Source organism: Alnus glutinosa, chromosome 10, assembly GCF_958979055.1.
Source record: "Alnus glutinosa chromosome 10, dhAlnGlut1.1, whole genome shotgun sequence".
Lineage (NCBI taxonomy): Eukaryota > Viridiplantae > Streptophyta > Magnoliopsida > Fagales > Betulaceae > Alnus > Alnus glutinosa.
Genome location: NC_084895.1, coordinates 26,818,675 through 26,838,264, shown reverse-complemented (window position 1 = coordinate 26,838,264; position 19,590 = coordinate 26,818,675). Strand labels below are relative to the sequence as shown.

General features: G+C 36.4%; 2 protein-coding genes across 5 annotated transcripts; one reads left to right on the top strand and one right to left on the bottom strand.

Annotated features, from left to right (window-relative positions):
• Positions 1–1,075: 1,075 nt before the first annotated feature.
• Positions 1,076–2,488, bottom strand: LOC133879893 (serine/threonine-protein kinase ZRK1-like). Its single transcript, XM_062318704.1, has one exon. It carries the CDS (start codon positions 2,324–2,326, stop codon positions 1,268–1,270), a length of 1,059 nt encoding a protein of 352 aa, XP_062174688.1. The 5' UTR covers positions 2,327–2,488; the 3' UTR covers positions 1,076–1,267.
• Positions 2,489–3,703: 1,215 nt separating this feature from the next.
• On the top strand, positions 3,704–14,151 carry LOC133880195 (uncharacterized). Of its 4 annotated transcripts, XM_062319092.1 has the most exons (9): positions 3,705–4,096; positions 6,717–6,830; positions 6,941–7,009; positions 7,138–7,157; positions 7,244–7,296; positions 7,463–7,493; positions 7,589–7,670; positions 8,708–8,833; positions 13,620–14,151. In XM_062319092.1, the coding sequence occupies exons 1-9, from the start codon at positions 3,913–3,915 to the stop codon at positions 13,820–13,822; spliced, it is 882 nt and encodes a 293-aa protein (XP_062175076.1). In that variant the 5' UTR covers positions 3,705–3,912; the 3' UTR covers positions 13,823–14,151. The 4 variants fall into 4 exon arrangements, with proteins under 4 accessions (XP_062175077.1, XP_062175076.1, XP_062175080.1 ...); XM_062319093.1 differs by lacking the exon at positions 7,463–7,493 and having other exon boundaries at positions 3,704–4,096; positions 7,244–7,288; XM_062319095.1 differs by lacking the exon at positions 8,708–8,833 and having other exon boundaries at positions 3,707–4,096.
• The last annotated feature ends 5,439 nt before the right edge of the window (positions 14,152–19,590 follow it).

Here is a 19,590-nt window from a genome sequence, read left to right as displayed (position 1 = left end):
GTGAAAATAAAGAATCATTATTCATCTTCATAGTTTGCACAAGTTAGTTTCTCATTCCAAAGTCGCTCATTAGCTTTTAGGGTTGTACAAGTGGTTGTGATTATTTCCCCCTAACTACAATCGCTTTAAGTGATTATCGTTTTTAAATAACCACAACTATTAGATTGTTTAGTGGTTAACTACAACCAGTGGTTATGAGGTTAGTAAAGGCCGGTTATTAAATGCTAATCACTTTTCATAAAAATTTAAAACACATTTTGTTTTTTTTCAGAAAAACCTATTCTGGTCAAAATATGAGCAGCATATATTGACTTCATTTAGCATACAAGACTTTGTCTAATGTTGTTGTCTTGTTCATTTTGATAACCAAATTTTGAAAGTATCCAATAACCAAATTTTCACAGTTCTTGTCAAACTTTCCTTCTTGTGTTTTTTTTTTTTTTTTTTCATTTCAAAACATTCTTTCTTTCTCTGTATAAGTCTTATAATATGGCAAAATTAAGAAGAACGCTAAGTTGTTCATTTCATAGTCTGTGTCACCTCAAATCCATTGAGTAAGATATAAGTATAACAAGAAGCTCGCATTAGGATTGTTGTTACCAAAACTCCATTAACCCATGTATTTTAAGATTATCAACCTTAAGATTGCAATTACCGAACTCCATACTATTTTCTGCTGTTTTTTAAAGGCATACTACCATTAAAATAAAGCTAAAATAATATCACACTTTGGCAAAACATCTGGACATCTTCCAAGAGCAGTTGATAGTTTTTGAAGTGTAGACTCTGTTCTCAGATAGAGAGCACCATTCACGCTCACCTTCATAGAAAGACCATCAGGACTTGGTTTTCCATAAATGAACTTTTTCAGTTATCTTTATATCCTATTGTATGCTATATAATAATTACCGAAACCTTTATTAAGCACCCAAAAAAGAAAACATAGATGCCATTAAACATTATCATATTCTACCCAATGTACGCAATATGAAAGTTTATAACAAAGACAACAAATAGGCTTCAAAACATACACATCAAACAAAAATGAAGCTCTAAACACTAAAATGATATCAAATTCAACAGCATAATTAACTTTTGTTTTTCTTCTTTTAAAAAGATAGAGAGAATTGAAAATTACAAAAACGGAATCAACTAGATTCAAGTTAAACTCAGACAGAATGAAGATGTCAATGGTACACAGACTTAAATTTCAAGTGAAACAGGCTTAAAATCAATCATAAAATCAACTAATCAAGTGAGAAAAGAATCATGCGATGGACCTCTCAATCCGCCTGAGTTCTTTCGTAACATCCACCATTGTCGGCCTTATCTCTGGATCGTCCTCTATGCATGTGAGACCAAGCTGCCGCACAGCTTGCAATTGCTGCTCCAAACCAGCTCCTCCTTCCTCTGCTAGGATTGCAGGATCCACAATCTCATTCATAGCATGGTTACTCAAGTGAACTTTCAAAGGTTGATATTCATCTTCTGATCTGTGAAGATAATCAAATGGATGTTGTCCAATTAAAAGCCTTAATAGAACCATACCGAAGCTAAAGACATCAGTTTTCTCTGTTACCATGAGTGTATCAATATAGCTAGGGCACATGAAACCCATAGTCCCGATCAGGATATCAGTTACCACGTGAGTTTCACCCTCGGGAATTGAAATAGAAAGTGAAAAATCTGAGAGTTTGGGAACATCATGCTGGTCTAATAAGATATTTTTCTGTCTTATATCTCTATGGATGATGGGTCTGGAGAAGCCAGTGTGGAGATACGCAATTGCATGAGCAATCTGTCTTGCAATCTTTAACCTGCTTTGCCACAACATGGGCGTACCTTGTCGTTTAGAGATATAAATTTGATCGGCAAGGACTCCATTTTGAGCATATTCAAACACTAAACTCGGAATTGAAGTCTCGAGACAGCATCCTACCAATTTTAGAATATTTTTGTGAGCGCTCGCCTTTGCAGAAATACCTATATCCATTAGGGCCAAGTCCTTGGCAAATGAATCACGTTCATCATACACCTTAATGGAAAGTATTCGGCCTTCAAAAGAACCCTTGTACATTTTATAAATCCTTTCGGCGCATGACTCATATAGAATAAAACGATGATCAAAGTTATTGGTTGCCAAGATGAGCTGTTGATAAGAGAAGGTACGGATGGGAATAGGCCTGCCATTACAAGAGGCAACCAGCTTCTCCAATACAAGCCCTCCATTTTCTAGAAATGCTCTCTTTCTCTCTCTCTCTTCTTCTCTTTTTCTCCGGCGATGATCTACAAGAGTAGCAGCAATATTCAGCTTCTTCAGTAGCATGCTTCCCTTTCGATCTCTCTCTCTCTGTCTCCCCTCTCTGCAGGGCTTGAAATTAAGTAGCCTTACTTTAATCCCATTTCCCCTTTGCGTCCGCAAAAGTAAATTAAGGCTGATTTCGTGGAAAGTAAGCGGAGCCTTCCTGGCCTCATCAACTCGTTAACCCGTCCGTTAAAACGAGGAAATTCAGTCTCACTAACAATTAATTAACAAATGCTCTCTCTCTTGAGTCTTGTCCACCAAAGTAGAAGGAAATTTCGTGGGAAAGGGAATTTGGAGTTTAGCACCACGGTCTTGGGCCCAGCAATATCACTTTAAATTAAAGGTGATTTGACTGATTTGTTGGGATCAAAATTACAAAAATTGCCCCGTATATATATGAAGGGCTTTACATAGCATGCTTTATTCATAAAAAAATAATAAAAAAAAAATCCAAAGAAGGATCACAAATTGGGGCATTAGAAATGAGGATCAGACCCGGCCCAATGACAATTGACAAGGCCGATCAAGACAGAGAAACCCAATACAACATTTCCAAGCACTTGCAAAGTAATTACCCAATTGTAATATTTATGAATTTCAGATTAAAATCTTGATATCAGTTCTGAAAATGTATCCCATTGGATTTTGTAGCACAGCTGTTTGATTTGTTACTTGGGGGAAGATTTTAAACATTTTTAAACGTCATGTCAGCTAAGCATGGATTTTTCGAAATTTTAACATATATAAACTTTGTAGCAAATTGCATGAGAAGATATAAAAGGAAATTATTAAAGTCTAAATTTCTAAAAAAAGACAACCTTATAAGAAAAATATATACCTTTTTTCCAAAATCTTTCATTCTTGATATGAAAATTAAAGCATTTTTTTTTTCGAATTCCAGACAATGCAGTGAAAATGGAGCGCTCTCTCTCTTACCTGGACCACAGGGACTGGGGGTAGTCATGCGGTCACCCTCCAGTGGCTGGGTGGCCGCGCAAATTCCTTACTTTTTTTTTTAAAAAAAAAAATTAATTTTTTTCAATTAATAATTAAATAAAAAAATAACATTTAAAGGTGATGTAACGAAAATGCTAACATGACACTAACGGTGGTTGCAAAAATGGACCTGTTTCAAATTCGAGAAAAAGTTAAACACTGAATATTGACTTTCAAAAAATAAGGGATCGAATTCAAATAGCGTTCCGACTCAGAAATTTATTAGACATTTATTATTTTTTTTAAGTGTTTAAACCACTAAAAAAATATGTTATCTTAATTAATATAAAAAATAAAATATATATTGAATTCTAAATTTGTAACAGCTATTCCACGTAGACCAAGCACCAACAGGCAACAGCCCCTGATCCACCCGTAGTTACAAAAAGTAGCCACTTCTCCTAACCCTGTTGGCCTGTTCCCTTCCTCTCTCACGTTCGGACATTCCAAGCCAACACCAGAATCTTCCAAAGCCAAAGCCAAAGCCAAACCCCACACTCCACAGTGCACACCCACCGCAAAAAGGAGCCCAAGCCAAACCAACCGCACAGTAGAGAGACGCCAAAACCCACACGTACAGCTTAAGCTTTCCAAAGCCAAAAGCAACAACTATGTACAGGGACACGTCGAGCTGCAACTCGTACAACTATGGCGACGCTCAGTACTGGAACGCGCGGTACATCCAGGAGGGAGGCTCTTTCGACTGGTACCAGCGCTACACTGCTCTACGCCCTTTCGTTCGCAAGTACATCCCCACCTCCTCTCGGGTCCTCATGGTCGGCTGTGGCAATGCCGGTAACTTTCCCTTCTTTTTCCTGGCCGTTATAGGTTTTTAGCTGTTTGGTTGCTGGGTTTGTGAGAAAAATATGAGAAATGAAAAGAAACAAATTTTTGGTTTTTGGGATTTGGGTCACCGAATTTCTCCTCTGTTTTGCTTGCTGGGGAATGTGAGGAGAGGGAATTGGGGTTTTCTTTCAGTTTTGTAGTATTTAGTTAGCGATTTTTCTCTGCTTGGTTGCTGGGAAATTGTGGGAGACGATAAGAAATGAAAATAGAAAATTTTGGGTTCTTGAATTTGGGGTTGTTCGAGTCTCTCATTTTTCTGCTCTGTTGCTTGCTGGGCATAATGTGAGAAGAGAAATGAAATTGGGGTTTGGAACTGTTGGGTAACGAATTTTTCTCTGTTTGGTTCCAGGAAATTGTCAGAAAAGATAAGAGAAGAAACGAATTTTGGGTTGTTCATTATTTGGGTCACCCTTTTTTTTTTCCTGGTTGCTTGCTGGGGAATGTGAGAGGAGGAAGGAAACGGGGGTTTTAGAGCTTTTACGGTTCACTTTCTCTCTTCTATGTTTGGTTGATGGGAAAAGCAAGTGGAGTAAGGAAAGAAAGTATATTTTTCTTAAGGTGTAGGAACAGATTGCTTTGTAAACGGACTTGAGAAAAATGAAAAAGAAAATTTGCACGCAATTTGACCAGATTTAAGCCTTGCCCCCTTTTTGGGCATACTATTCAAATTCTAATTATATATATATATAGCAATGTCATTGCTTGTTCTTTAAATGGGACTTGGGAAAATAATGTTAATGCTGAATTTGGCATTATTTAACTATTTGGCTTGTTGATGTGTGAGTTTCAGCGTTTGGGAAATCAAAACAACTTGGGGTTCAAAGTTTCTTTATTGGCAATCAAGAGGTGTGGGTCTTTGTTGGTTAGATTATGCAGTGGGTGTATAAATCTATATTCAAATTGGTAAGTAGTAGAGTTAGTTGGATACTTTGATCTGAAGTTCTCAGGCACTTTGGGGTTGTGGGGCCAGATCAGTATGTTCTGAATTTTCTTATTTAATTGTAGGTTTCTTACTTACCTCTCTGGAGTTTTAGTCTTTCTTGGGGGGGCTTTAAAGTGGAAAAAGTAAATGATTCCATAAAATCATTTCATTGATCAGTAATTATATTGAAATGAGCATAACAAGGACCAGAAAAGTTCAATGAGCTTTGATGACTTGAGGCAAAGACAGTTAATGACTGGCTAACCGTATAGTTTATGACGATCTTATAAAAAGGAAGGCAATAGTTCAAGACATGTAGCAAATCAGTAATATGGCATATTTGTGGCCGGGGTTGCTGGACTATTTGTGGGAATAAGTGAATGCATGGGATAAATTGAATTTCAGTTTAATAAAATTTAATACCTGGGCATATTGGTAAATGAAATTAAAGTTAAGATTAGTTTAATAAAATAAACATATGAAATTAGGGCAGGTTCTGGAACTTTAGACCTTCATCCTTATGTGGTCTCAACCCCAACTAGCTTTCGCCACTCCCCATACTCATTGACAAACCTGCCCTAAGATGGTAAGGAGGGTCCTTGAAAAAACGGTTATTTTTTGGGTTAAATATAATCTGGCCCCCTCAACTAACAACCATTTTTTACAAAGCACCATGAACTGACAAGTGTTATGCTTTGGCCCTTCAAACTGTCAATTTGTTGCAACTTAGCCCTTTCTGTCAGTATTGATCTTTATGCTGGATGGAAAATCAAATTTGACCTAAATAATTCCTAAAATACCCTTATTTTGATCATTGAAAAACCAACATTACCCTTTGTCTTTTTCTACTAATTAATAAATAAAAGGGTCATTTTGGTTTTTCAATAGTCAAAATAAGGGTATTTTCAGAATATTTAGGTCAAATTTGATTTTCCATCCAACATAATGGTCAAGACTCATGGAGGGGATTAAATAATAGCAGATTAACAGTTTAATGGTTAAATCATAACACTTGTCAATTCGTGGTGCTTCATAAAAAATGGTTGTTAGTTTAGGAGGCTAAATAATATTTAACCCTTATTTATTTATTTATTTTGTCTGCTATTCCTATTTGTCACTTTCAAGATTCTGTCTAGTTTTATGTGTATATATAACTTCTTTGAGGAAAATATTGTCATGAAGCTTTTTGTCATCATAAACGTCCTATTTCCTTTAGTGTATTTTTCACTATGAGTACCATTATTGATATGGATTTTTCTTGAACTTGGAAGTTATTGTGCTATTATTTGTTATTTTGGAAATGAAAGCATGTTTAGACGGCCCATTGAATGTACAATTGTTTTTGCAAATAATATTATGACCTAGAACAATGAGTAGTGAACTTTGTACTTTTCCAACCTGCATTGCTATTGCCATAATAAAAAACAAGTTTTTTTTTTTTTTTTAATGAGTAAAACAATCTCATTAGAAAGCGGAGAGACGCGCAATCCTTGGTTTTTGTAACAGTTATACATACTCTAATGATAAAGGCTTCTAATATTAGTCATTTTCTTGCTAAGCAGCTCCTAATTTTGTCATCTTTTTTGCATATCTTCAATTTTTTTTTTTTTCTATACCGCTGATAGTAAAATCATTTCTACTTTGTAGTTATGTCAGAAGACATGGTCAAGGATGGGTATGAAAACATAATGAACATTGACATTTCATCAGTGGCCATTGACATGATGAGAAGAAAATACGAATACATCCCTCAGCTGAAATGTATCCTATTGAATGATCAAATTCTTTAATTTCTATGTAAAGTCTTACATTACTTTTTCTGAAGTAAGTGCATAAGTATGTGTGCAAGTTTCCCTTATGAATCTCAATAGACATGCAAATGGATGTTAGGGATATGAGTCTCTTCCCAGATGAATCATTTGACAGTGTCATTGATAAAGGTTTAGATTTGTCCCTTCATAAATTGCGTTCTCAATATTTGCAATATGTTGAACTAACTTTGTGTTTTATGTCTTGATACTGTTTTGCTGTCGTCACTGTATTTGTACTCCACTGATCCTCGATCTAGGAACTCTTGACTCTTTGATGGTATGATGGGTATTGAAATGTTTTCATTTTCCCTCAAATTTACTGTAGCAGGCTCTAATTCTTTCATTTGTGATTGTGATTTTCAGTGTGGCACTGATGCTCCGATTAGTGCTGCTCAAATGCTAGGGGAAGTGAGTAGGTTGTAGGCTTCATCATGTTTAGAGCCTAATTACTTACTATAATTTGTAGCTCTAATTACTTACTATAAGTTGTTATAAAATTAAAGATATGAATCTACAACATGTTTTTTTTCACTAATTTACTTGTAAATCTCCCAACTAAGCATGGTTCATTTTTGCTTGTAGGCTTCTTAAACCTGGAGGGATCTATATTTTGGTATCCATATACCCATAGATAAGGCTTTATTTACTTATTTCTTTTCATTTCTTTCATTCATAGTGCATGATCTTTTCCTAATTTGCCATTTACAGATAACCTATGGTGATCCTACAGCGAGGATGCCTCATTTGAGACGGCCAGTATACAATTGGAAAACCATGTTGTACATTATACGTAAGTTTTCTTTCTGCCCTTGATGCTATTCAATGTTTCTCTTTGCTCCTTTAGTTGTCTAGAGGCCAATCATGCTTCCATATCGTTGTTTCATTATTTATTTTTTAAGTAATTTGTATTGAATTTTGGGATACATCATATGTCTTGACTTAGGGAAAGAGTTTGTGCTATACTCCAAAAGGATTAGTAAAAGTTACAATTGAAGCTCCCTGAAATCACGCGTAGTCTCATATAATGAGGAATCAATACGAGACTTAACACCAATTTCACAGCATCACAATCCATTTACTCAAAATGAGACTCAACTTTTCAAGAAGTCACAATCTCCCTTGCTCAAATACTTGACATCCTTGGCATAACTCACATCACACTACATTGCCCAAGCTACACATGGTGTTATTTGATTTCTTTGGTAGAATTTGTCACGATTCAGGGAAAACGCTAGTCACATTTGCGCTGTTACTTCAAAAAACGAGTAGTCAATGTTACAATTAGAGCTCTTTAAAATCACTTATAAATCATAGTTTCACTCAGTAAGGAATTGATGTAGGACTTAACACTCATGCAGCACCATTACAATCCATCCACTCAATGTGGGACTTAACTTTTTGGGGTGTTTCTCTTGTATACTTCCTGTCTACTAAGGTTTCAACCTTTTGCTCTTAAAAATTTTGATTCCTTAAAAAATAAAAATAAAAATTGGGGTGTGCCCTTTCGCTCTTGTTTCTATCATGTTCTAGATGTTAATATTTTGCTTTACTAGGATGGTGGATACTCCAAGGAGTCAAGTGGTATTTGTTGTTCATACTTATGATATTTCAACCTTTAAATACTCGGTCTTCTCAAATATTCAAGATTACATCATTGTAATAAGCCAAATGCCCTATTTTGGATCAACACACACATTAACTTTAGGATCCAAATTGTTAATTGTATAGTTCTCTTTGTTTCTCTTTCGCTTGCTATTATTTGGGCGTAGTATTCAATATGAGTGGATTGTGTACTTTATCTTGACATTTTTGTGTGCGCTTCATCAGACACAGCCAGCAATGAGGTAGCTTTGGTCCCTCTTAGCACTGGGATCTTGGAGTTCGACGGTGGGGGCAAAGTGTGCAGGCCAGAAGAGTTGGAAAGCTTGTTTCGGCAATTCAGGCCTAGTAAAGGTTTTGTTTTTTATCCTGTTTGTCTGAGATAGGACTTGATGAGGGCTGAATCTTCGTTTGCAGTGTTAGAAAAGTTTAAGGAAGCTGATATGGGCCCTGTAGGAGTCAACTCAGCTCCTCCTTGTTCTGAGTGGGCGCTGGTTGTTGTTAGTGGGTAAAAATTCCTTTGCCTAATTTTTCTCCTGCTTCTTCTTTTTCCTCTCTTGAAGAGGTTTGAGGGCGGGTGGGCAGCATCGTTTTGACAAGGGAAAGACTGGTGCTTCCTATGAGATGGAGGGGAATGCTGGGGTGTTGTGGATATAGGTGTCCCTGTTGTTGAAGCAACACTGCCTTGCTTGGATGTGCAATTTTTTTCTGGGGTGGATCCCATCCTCATTGAAGACTCCTGAAGGGGCAACTTCAGCTTGGGTTTTATAGAAAGTGAAGGAAATTAGGCCGTGTGTGGGGGTTTCATGTGAGGGTTTTGAAGAGGAATTTATGGCCTTGCTAACTGCCATCGAAGCGGGTCATTCTTTGAGCGAGCTGGGCTCTAGCTCTAAATTGGGTGTTAAAGAAAATAGAGAGTTAAAAAGGTTATCTTCTCTATCAATTATGATTTGAAAGGAGGTAGTACAAGTTGAGGTAGAGCCAAGGGGAGGGCTTTTATTGGTTTTTATGAAGCCTAAGGTATTGCCTTGGAATGTTTGAGGGTTGAATGAACTTAAAAACGCTTTAGAGTGAGGAACTTGCTTAGGCAATGGAAGACAAATATTATTTGTTTGCAGGAATCTAAAATGGAGCTCATTTCCAGCAGTGTTGTGCGTAGCTTGTGGGTTTGCAAACATGTGGATTGGTTTTATTCAGTGTCTAGAGGGGCCTCGGGTGGTATCTTGCTTATGTGGGATAGTAGGGTGGTGGAGAAAGTTGAAGAGCGTATAGGGGAGTTCATTGTAGCTTGCTCTTTTAGGAACGTTGAAGATGGCTTCTCTTGGGCTTTTGCGGTTGTCTATGGGCCTAATTCCAGATGTGATAGGAGGGGCTTATGGGAGGAACTGGCTGGCTTGGTTAGTTGGTGGAATCTGCCATGGTGCATTGGGGGCGATTTTGATGTCTCTCGTTTTCTTAGTGAAAGATTGGGTGAAGCTCATTTATGTCCTGCTATGGTGGAGTTCTCAGACTTTATCTTTGATCTGGGTCTTATGGCCATCCCCCTTGTAGGAGGAAACTTTACGTGGTCCAATAATAGGGATCTTCCCTCTTGGTCAAGAATCGATAAATTCTTAGTTTCTTTGGATTGGGAAGCCCATCTTCCTGATATGTCTTCGAAGTAGATCCCTAGACTTTGCTCAGACCATTTTCCCATCCTCCTTGATTGTGGAGGAATTCAGAGCGATAGAAGATATTTCAAGTTCGAGAACATGTGGTTGAAGGCTGAAGGAATTATGGACAGAGTGGAACAATGGTGGTCTTCCTATCATTTTCAAGACTCCCCAAGCTTTGTTTTGGCTCACAAACTAAGGCCTTGAAAGCCGACCTAAAAGTTTGGAACGAGTAGGTGTTTGGCAATGTGGAGAATGATAAAAAGGATCTCTGTTGGAGGAGTTAATTGTTCTTGATGGTTGGGAGGAAGAGAGAGGGTTTTGTGATGAAGAGAAACGAAGCAAAGAAATAGTGAGTGGTGAGTTGGAGAGGGCAACCTTGTTAGAGGAGATGAGTTGGAGGCAAAAGTCGAGGGCTCTTTGGCTAAGGGAGGGGGATGAGTGCACGAAGTTTTTCCATCGAGTGGCTAACTCGAATAGGTGAAACAATTCCATCGAATTGTTGTTGGTTAATGGATTAGTGTCTTTTGATCACTGGGAGTTTCTTTTGTAATTGTTGAGGAGATGTGGTTTTGGGAAGAAATGGCGTAATTGGATAACGCATTGTATTTATTTGGAGCGCTTTTTTGCTTTGGTGAATGGTACCCCTTCCGATTTCTTCAGTAACTCCTGTGGTTTCAAACAAGGAGATCTTGTTATCTCCTCTACTATGTCATTGTTATGGAGGTTGTTAGTAAAATGATTTTTGCTAGTGTTGGTGGAGGCTTTCTTTCATGCTTTTCTGTGGGGTCTAGGAACTCTGACGTGCTTCATATCTCCCATCTTCTGTTTGCATATGATACTCTGATTTTTTGCGGGGCTAACCTAGATCACGTCTGTTGTTTGCATGCCTTATTCTTATGCTTTGAAGCTGTATACGGTTTGAAATTAATATAGCCAAATCAGAGTTGGTTCTTGTGTGTAATGTCCATAATGTTGATGGGTTAGCCAGTATTCTAGCTTGTGGGGTCTTCTTTACCTTTGAAGTATCTTGGCCTTCCTTTGAGAGCTTCTTTTAAGGCCAACTCGATATGGGATGGTGTTATTGAGAAGATTGAGTATTATCTCGTTCGGTGGAAAGGGATGTACTTGTCTAAGGGTGAAAGGATTACTTTAATCAAAAGTACCCTGTCCAATTTGCCATCATAGTTTATGTCTCTCTTTCCCCTTCTTGCCAGTGTTGCCAATCACATAGAAAAGCTACAACAAGATTCTTATGGGGGACTAGATTAGGAGTTCAAATTTCACCTAGTTAGGTGGTCCAAGGTTTGTTCTCCAATTTTCGTGGGAAGGTTGAGCGTCCAAAGCTTGCTTTTGTTCAACCGTACTTTTATAGAGGAGTCGCTTTGGCGCTTTGTGCATGAGAGAGTCCTTATGGAGAATCATAGTGCATGGTAGTTCGTGGGGGGTGGTGTTCTAATGAGGTTCATGGGTTGTATGGGTGGGGTTACGGAAAAAAAAAATCCGGTGGGCTGGAGAGAGAGTTTTCTGGTCATACCAAGTTTGAGGTGGGTGATGGTTCTAGCATGATGACTTGTGGTGTAGGAATTAGGCACTTAAGGAATCTTTTCTGGGTTTGTATAGTATTGCCCACACAAAAGATGCTTCAGTAGCATATTGCTTTGAGTTATCTAGAGACAAATTACGTGGGTTCCTTTCAAGAGAGAGATGTTCACTGTAAGATCTTTTTATCACGTCCTTGTACCTCATGAGAGCGCCTATTTTTCTTGGAAGAGTATTTGGTGGCATAAGGTTGCTTTGAGAGTGGCGCTTTTTGCTTGGACAGCCGCCCTAGGGAAAATCCTCATTTTGGAGATCCTAAGGAAATTAAGTGTCATTGTGGTTGATTGGTATTGTATGTGCAAAAAAAGTGGGTAGACTGTGGATAATTTTCTTTTCCATTGCGAGACTGCAAGTGCTTTGCTATCTTCAGTTTTGGGTTAGCTTGGGTTATGCTTAGAAGAGTTGTTTGACATTTTTGCTTGTTGGAGAGGGCTAGGAGGTAGTCCTCAGTGTGTAGCTATGTGGAAGTTGGTTCTGGCCTGCCTTTTGTTGTATCTTTGGAGGAAAATAAATTATAGATGTTTTGAAGATCAGGAGTGGACAGTTGCAGATTTAAAGTCTTCTTCAAAACTCTTTACCTTTGGACAGCTGCGTTAGATTTTTATATGCCTAGTTTTCATGATTTTCTTAACTTGCTATCTTTCTAGTTAGGTGTTTTTCTTGTTTACTCCTTGTATATTTGGGTTGCGCTTTATGCGCTTTTAATGATAATTCGTTCACTTATAAAAAAAGAGAGGCAGCTACCAGTGTTTGATAAGGCTTTCTTAGATGGATTCAGAGGTTTGCTTGGCAGTTATAATGTTTGGTTAGGCTTTTCTAGGTAAGTGGTTTTGGGCATTTGCTTTGGTAAGGATCTCTTTTTGTAGAACGGTAGTGGCTGTGAGGTTTGTTGTTGGCAAGGACGGGGGTCAGTTTGTGTAGAAGAGTGTGATTATGTGGGATCTTTGCTGGAGATATCTTTTTTATTTTCTGGGATGGTAGAGGGGTTCACTTCAAGGCTTTTGGCAGGATGTTCAATTGGGGGTAGGAGCATTTGCAAGGTGCCTTTAGAGATTTGATTGCTATCGTAGAGAACAGGATGCCACTGTCAAGTTCTATCGGTTGGTATGAAGTGGTTCTCCATTGATGCCCCAAGTTCCTAAATGCAGTTCATGGGTTTCCCTTCTGATCTTTTAGAAAAGTCGAATTTTGGAGGGTTAGGTGAACTCTATAGGACGGTGTCATTTTAGGGTAAGAAATTTGTTATGAAATCCTACAAAAGGGTTTACATCTTCGTGTTCACGGCATCTATTATCTTCCAAAATGAGAGAGAATGATTTTCTTCTCTCTCAATAAAGACTTTGGAAATTGGTTGTCCATTTCTGAATAATAAATTATTTATATGGAAGGATTTGAAAGGCACTATGGCAGTAAGATTTCCAAGGTTTAGCCAAGGCTTAGCTTAGGAATCCACTACTCATTATATTTGGTTTGGTATTGCTACTGCAACATGACTTAGAAAGTCATGACGATTTAAGTGAGGAACGTCTTTATCAAAATATTTTTGCTTCTAATTTCGGGTAATGCATAGATCGCATCCCAGCATATTTATGTCTTTATTCTTTAGGTAATACATCCTGCTGCTATCCCAGCATCGTATAGTTGTTGCCACCGTATATCATATATATACAACATTGAGCATAAGGAGTTTTGGACTTAAATAAGAGTGTTTTCAACTTGGATATTCTTGTGTGTGTGTATGTGTCTGTGTTCATTGAATTCTTTTCAACTTGGAATCTGCTTTGTATGCCATATTCTTGTCGAAGCCCATGCAGTAGTTTTTTTTTTAAAGAACTTTTTTAACTAATTATTGAAAATTTCATTTCTTTTTCTCCATCCTTTCACAGCCAGACCAGGATTCGAGAAGCCTGAAAGTTGCAGTTCATCAACAAAGTCGTGCTTGGAACCCATTCCGACCACTGAGAATGGCTTACTTCCGCCAGGTTTTGTTTTGGAAGATCCAGATTCTCACTTTATATACGTGTGTAGAAAGATGGATGAGACAGAGTTGAGTAATATGCCCACCTACCCCTTCACAAATGATGTTTGATAATTCATACCTTAGAGCGAAGCGCCGATAAGGTAATTTGTGTGCTTGTCTCTGAGCTTTGACATGCATCACAGCCATTTACATGATTATTGTCGCCAACTGCACAACTTCGAATTGCTTGTAAAAGATACAAGATCCCCCTTTTTTGTTTTTCAAAGGAACTTGAAATTGTAGGCTAGCTTGAGGCATGGGGAATAAAAATGAATCGAAAAAATGAAACCCATTGGAGAAACCCTAGTGAGAGATCAGCATCACTTTCTTGTCCTTTTACTGTACTTTTTTCTAGACACGAAGCTTGTTTTCTAGTATTCTTTCTGTACATTGGTTTCTTTCGTGTTTTTGTGACAGAAATTACTTGGTGTTGTTCAAGTTGTCATGCAATATCTGGTAAATCTAGCAGAACTTAAAGTGGGTAAATGTTTAGTTTCAACCTGAATTAGAACAAAAATGAAGGGTAATAGACCCGGACATCCTAGTGGTCAAAGGGTGGGCTTGGGATGAGCCGTAGACTCGGATGGACATTTTGGGTTCGATTCCGCACTAGGAGTTCCATTCGGTTTTGACGGGTGGAATCATGTATCAGGGGTCTACTCCCTGAGGGTGGGTCCGAAGGGCCCTGCCTTTGTAAGGTTTCACGTCCTAAAAAAATAAAATTGAGCGTTTTCTCTTGTTTATTAGAAATAAAAGCTGACAAGGCGGAAGTTATTAACCCAAAATGGCTCATCTGTTGTTGTGGCTTGGCTTCTTGTAGGTTGTATCCTGTATGCCTTGATGACTTCTACCAAAAGAAAAAATGTCATTTTCATTTATCTCAAACGGAAGAAAGTCATGTAGAATGTTATCTCAAAAGGACAATTTTTCCTTCAAATTGGGCTTCCTTCAATATAGGTTGAAGGAAATTCTTCCAACTCGGTCTATTAAACTTTTAGTGTTTAGAGCTTGTAATTTTTACATGCATTTTAAAAATGGTTGTAAGAATCACTGTTTTAAGGACACAAATATCAATTTAATAACTTAGGTTGAGGGATTTTTTATAATTCAGTTTCGAAGAAAACTTTTGTTTGTGAATCTCATGTGTCACCCTGTCGTTTAGGTAAAAGACTCATAATTTTGCTCAAGTGATGTATAAAAGAAGTTATAGAAGATCTATTTCAACATTTTCATGAAAAAGAGAGTATAATTAAATTCGAACCGTCAAAAAAATTGTAAGAGATCATTTATAGGTTTTTTTTAAGCACCTTTGCCAAATCCAAAAGCATCAAATAAAAGCTAGGGCACTTTATTCATAACTATGAGTTGGTAATCATATAACCCTTTTTAGTGATTTACAAAGACAAGAAACGCAAATTTCTTCCCAAATGGTTACAACTCACTCTTTGGCTTGGAAGAACATATGGACCAATGTTTCCTTAAAGCAAGCCTTGACATTGTTGTGAGGCACAGTTTTGGGGTAGCAGGAGCTGTCCTTAGTGTTCTAATGGTCATATTATTTCGGCTGTTACAAGTAGACTTCCTCCTCTGGATGCCAATGCTGGAGAAGCACATGTTTCTCTTTTAGTAGTAAAATATACAGTTTCTTCATTCTTTAAGGGGACAATCTCACCATCTCTCTAGCCATCAACAAAGCTAGACTTCTTTCTGATCGGACGTTTGCTCCTATCACAGAAGACATCCATTAGCAGCTCCACCTTCTCCAGAGATGGACTGCCTCAAAAGTTTTTTAGAATGCTAATCACTGAACACATCAGGTTGCAAAGTGAACTGATTCTAATGGTTTATTTTTTTTAAGAAAAAACATTCTCAGTTCCTCTCCTTATCTTAGATCGGAATCAACAATAGAAAAGATCCATTTGTAATCCCCCATTTCCTTTATTGCTTAGGAAAAAACAAGAAAAGAGACAAGAAAGGCAAGTCAGTGTACTCTATACTAAAGATTAAAAAGATTATCTTACATGCTTATATAATTTCTCCTGCTTTTCACAAACATCTTTTAAGCTTGTTGATGATCTAGGCACCGTGACCATTACAGAAAAGTAAAATATACCCAGCTACTAACAACGTGTAATGAATGTTCTCACGTGTTCTTAAAGTATGTAATTTTCACATACAGAGACAGCCGAAAGGGAGGCTAGAGAAAGCTATAGCCCCCTCCAACCCCCTCCACAAAAATACAACTAATAATAATAATAATAATAAATTAAATCTTTAAATTTGTTAACTTCATGCGACCTAAGGACATGTTTTTGGTTTTTATGGTTTGAACTTTGATGTTTGGAAATATACCTTGAACAGAGGAGACTTTGCATTAATGCAGCCTTTCTTAATTAATTTGCTAAAAAGTCCCCATTTTTCAATCCCAAGCTTACATGTTATTTCCTTTCTCGGTTGCAAAAAAGTTCTTTGCTCGGTTGAAAGTTAATTTAATATTCGAACTATATTAATATAATTGGGATAGTCTTGCACTTTCCTTTACGCTATTGAATTCAAATGGGGTGAAACGAGAGCAATTTATTGTATGTGCAATGAACAGTTCATATGAGAAAGGGCATTCGAGTTTCATTCTGTTTAAACAGAAGCTCGAACACCTGTTCGGACTGTCAGAACACCTGTCCGAACACTTGTCTGAACAAAGTGAAGTTTGAATGCTTTCACGTGATTACACCGTATCATGATTTTTGGACTATCAAACTTTAAACCATAAAACAAGGCCACCTAATTTATCATTGTGTCGGTGTAAGTTATAAAATACGGCAAAGTTACATGTTGCTCTTATTCAATTAGGCATAGTAAGGCTAGTTGTGATCTACATAGCAATGTGAGCCTAGGAAATGTCAATTCACACACAGTTATCATGTGATTCAGAATGAATTTGATAAATCCAGCAAAAACCCATTATAGATAGTCATTTAGGCACTGAAGTGGGGAAATTTAATAGTTAATAAATCTCCTTTGGATAAGCTTTCAAAAAGTAACATGTGTGATTTGTCTTCAAAAAGTGTTTTCTGACTTAGAAAAATAGTTTTTCTTATTTTCCGTTGAAAACTTTTTTTTTTTTTTTTGAAAAACTGAAAATGCCTTTGGATGTTTTGATGAAAAACTATTTTAGGAAAAATTGTCCCACAAATTTTTATTCAAAAAAAAAATAAAAAAAAACACATAACCCCTTCAAACTATCTTTATTGTCAATGTCCTTCCAAATTACCAATTGTGTCAATCTTCACACCTAAAACTACAAAAAAATGTCAATGTTTCCCTAATGACAAAAATACCCTTCATAAAATAATTAAAATTAAAAAAAAAATTATTAAAAAAATCTAAAATAACAAAAAGTTATACAAAAAAAAAGGGATTATCTTTTTTTCTTCATTTGTTTTTTTTTATTTATTTTTATAATTTTCAGTTACTTTTTCGTTAATTTTTTTTAAAAAAAATTCGTTCTTTTAATTTTTAGTTTTTTTAAAAAAAAAAATTTATAAGGACATTTTTGTCTTACTGAAAAAAATTAGGGTCATTTTTGTCTTTTTGTTGATCTTGGGAGGGACATTGACATGTTTTGATAGTTTGAAGGGAGGCATTGACATAATTAATAATTTGAGAGGGGCATTGACAATTGAGTGGTAGTTTAAGAGGAGTATATGTACTTTTTTTCACTAAAAAAAAAAAACTGTCTAAAAATTATTTAGGAGGTTGGACTACCTTTGTCAAACTTAAGGGTGGTCGGCCACTCTTTGATATATTTTTTATGGTTAAAAATATTTTCATGAAAGACACTTTCAAACGATTTTGTTTATTTACCCATTGAAAATTACTTTTAAAAAGCGTTGCCAAACGGAGGAGAATCCACTTCCTTAGGGAAAACGGAAACAAAGGTCAACACGGGCTTGAGTGAGTCCAAGGTGGTTCCTCAAAAGGAAGAACAAAAGGTCCATAGATAGAAGGAAAGGAAATTATCTTACCAACAAAGAAATCCCAAAATAGTAGTCTAGTAGTAGGAATTACTAAGAAAAAAGCATGGTCTTTAAAACCTAGAAGGCTAGAAAGTCCGGAGAATAAAAAAAGTAAAAGGATTAAAGATTTAGTGGTCCAATCAAGAGATTGAGTGAAATTGAATTGGAATGTCATTAATATTTAAGACAATTATTTAAGAAGTAAAAATTAATTATCATTTATAAAGTAAAATGACGATACTTGATGATGCAGTTGATCGCATGGTCTTGACTAGGTGTAACGCCGAATTACAACGTTAAGTGTGACGTTGCATTACAACTTAGTAGTAAGTTATGTTTGTGATATGACAATGCGTTGAATTTCACACTCACTAATAGTTATGATGAAATCAATGGTAGTCATTCTCTTTGTCACACTTTTACCATCGTTTAAGTAGCGACCGTGTTAGCATGCTCGCTTTTGTGGGTTGGCCTGTAGCTTGGGCTTTATCATATTGGCCCAAATCATGTGTCCCCAAGTTTGCATTCTCAACCTAGTTTGGCCGAGTAAATATCCGGTATATCAATACTAATATTAGGAGATTTTTGGGTTAGGTGGATGGAGCATTATTAGATTGATCACAAAAATTTGAGCTCAACTTATATAGCATATTCCAATTAATATTTGTATAAACTTGTTTTTAAAAAAAAGTAATGCTACATACCACACAAATATCTCATAAAATATGATATGGTAATGTTTAGTATATATATATTAAACAATAGTTTATCTAAGTATTACTTGACCTTGCCCCATCAACTTTATAGGATATTTGTAAGATGCTTAGGTGGTATATATTATCATTACTTTTTATAAAGAAAAAAAAAACCAATTAATTATGGATTATGATCCTCTCAAATTATCTGCCTGAATTTGAAAGAATTTGGACTGGTAATTGTGAAATACCACTTATAAGACCAACTAACCAAATAAAAATTAGGTTGTCCAACTACATATCCGGTTAGGTGAGTTCTATCCTATAAATGGTCTTTTATAATCACCTGTCAAAATTTTCTCAAATTCAGACAGATAATTTGAGAGGATCATAATCCCTAATTAATTGGTTTTTTTTTTTTTTTTTTTCTTCTTTATAAAAAGTAATGATAATATATACCACTTCCTTAGGGAAAACGGAAACAAAGGTCAACACGGGCTTGAATGAGTCCAAGGTGGTTCCTCAAAAGAAGAACAAAAGGTCCATAGATAGAAGGAAAGGAAATTATCTTACCAACAAAGAAATCCCAAAATAGTAGTCTAGTAGTAGGAATTACTAAGAAAAAAAGCATGGTCTTTAAAACCTAGAAGGCTAGAAAGTCCGGAGAATTAAAAAGGTAAAAAGATTAAAGATTTAGTGGTCCAATCAAGAGATTGAGTGAAATTGAATTGGAATGTCATTAATATTTAAGACAATTATTTAAGAAGTAAAAATTAATTATCATTTATAAAGTAAAATGACGATACTTGATGATGCAGTTGATCGCATGGTCTTGACTAGGTGTAACGCCGAATTACGACGTTAAGTGTGACGTTGCATTACGACTTAGTAGTAAGTTATGTTTGTGATATGACAATGCGTTGAATTTCACACTCACTAATAGTTATGATGAAATCAATGGTAGTCATTCTCTTTGTCACACTTTTACCATCGTTTAAGTAGCGACCGTGTTAGCATGCTCACTTTTGTGGGTTGGCCTGTAGCTTGGGCTTTATCATATTGGCCCAAATCATGTGTCCCCAAGTTTGCATTCTCAACCTAGGTTGGCCGAGTAAATATCCGGTAT

Coding starts and splice junctions, on each gene's coding strand:
- LOC133879893 (XM_062318704.1), bottom strand. CDS start 2,326: ATGCTACTGAAGAAGCTGAATATTGCTGCTACTCTTGTAGATCATCGC.
- LOC133880195 (XM_062319092.1), top strand. CDS start 3,913: ATGTACAGGGACACGTCGAGCTGCAACTCGTACAACTATGGCGACGCT. Junction 7,494..7,588: donor CTGGAGGGATCTATATTTTG/GTATCCATATAC, acceptor TGCCATTTACAG/ATAACCTATGGTGATCCTAC. Junction 8,834..13,619: donor GCAATTCAGGCCTAGTAAAG/GTTTTGTTTTTT, acceptor ATCCTTTCACAG/CCAGACCAGGATTCGAGAAG.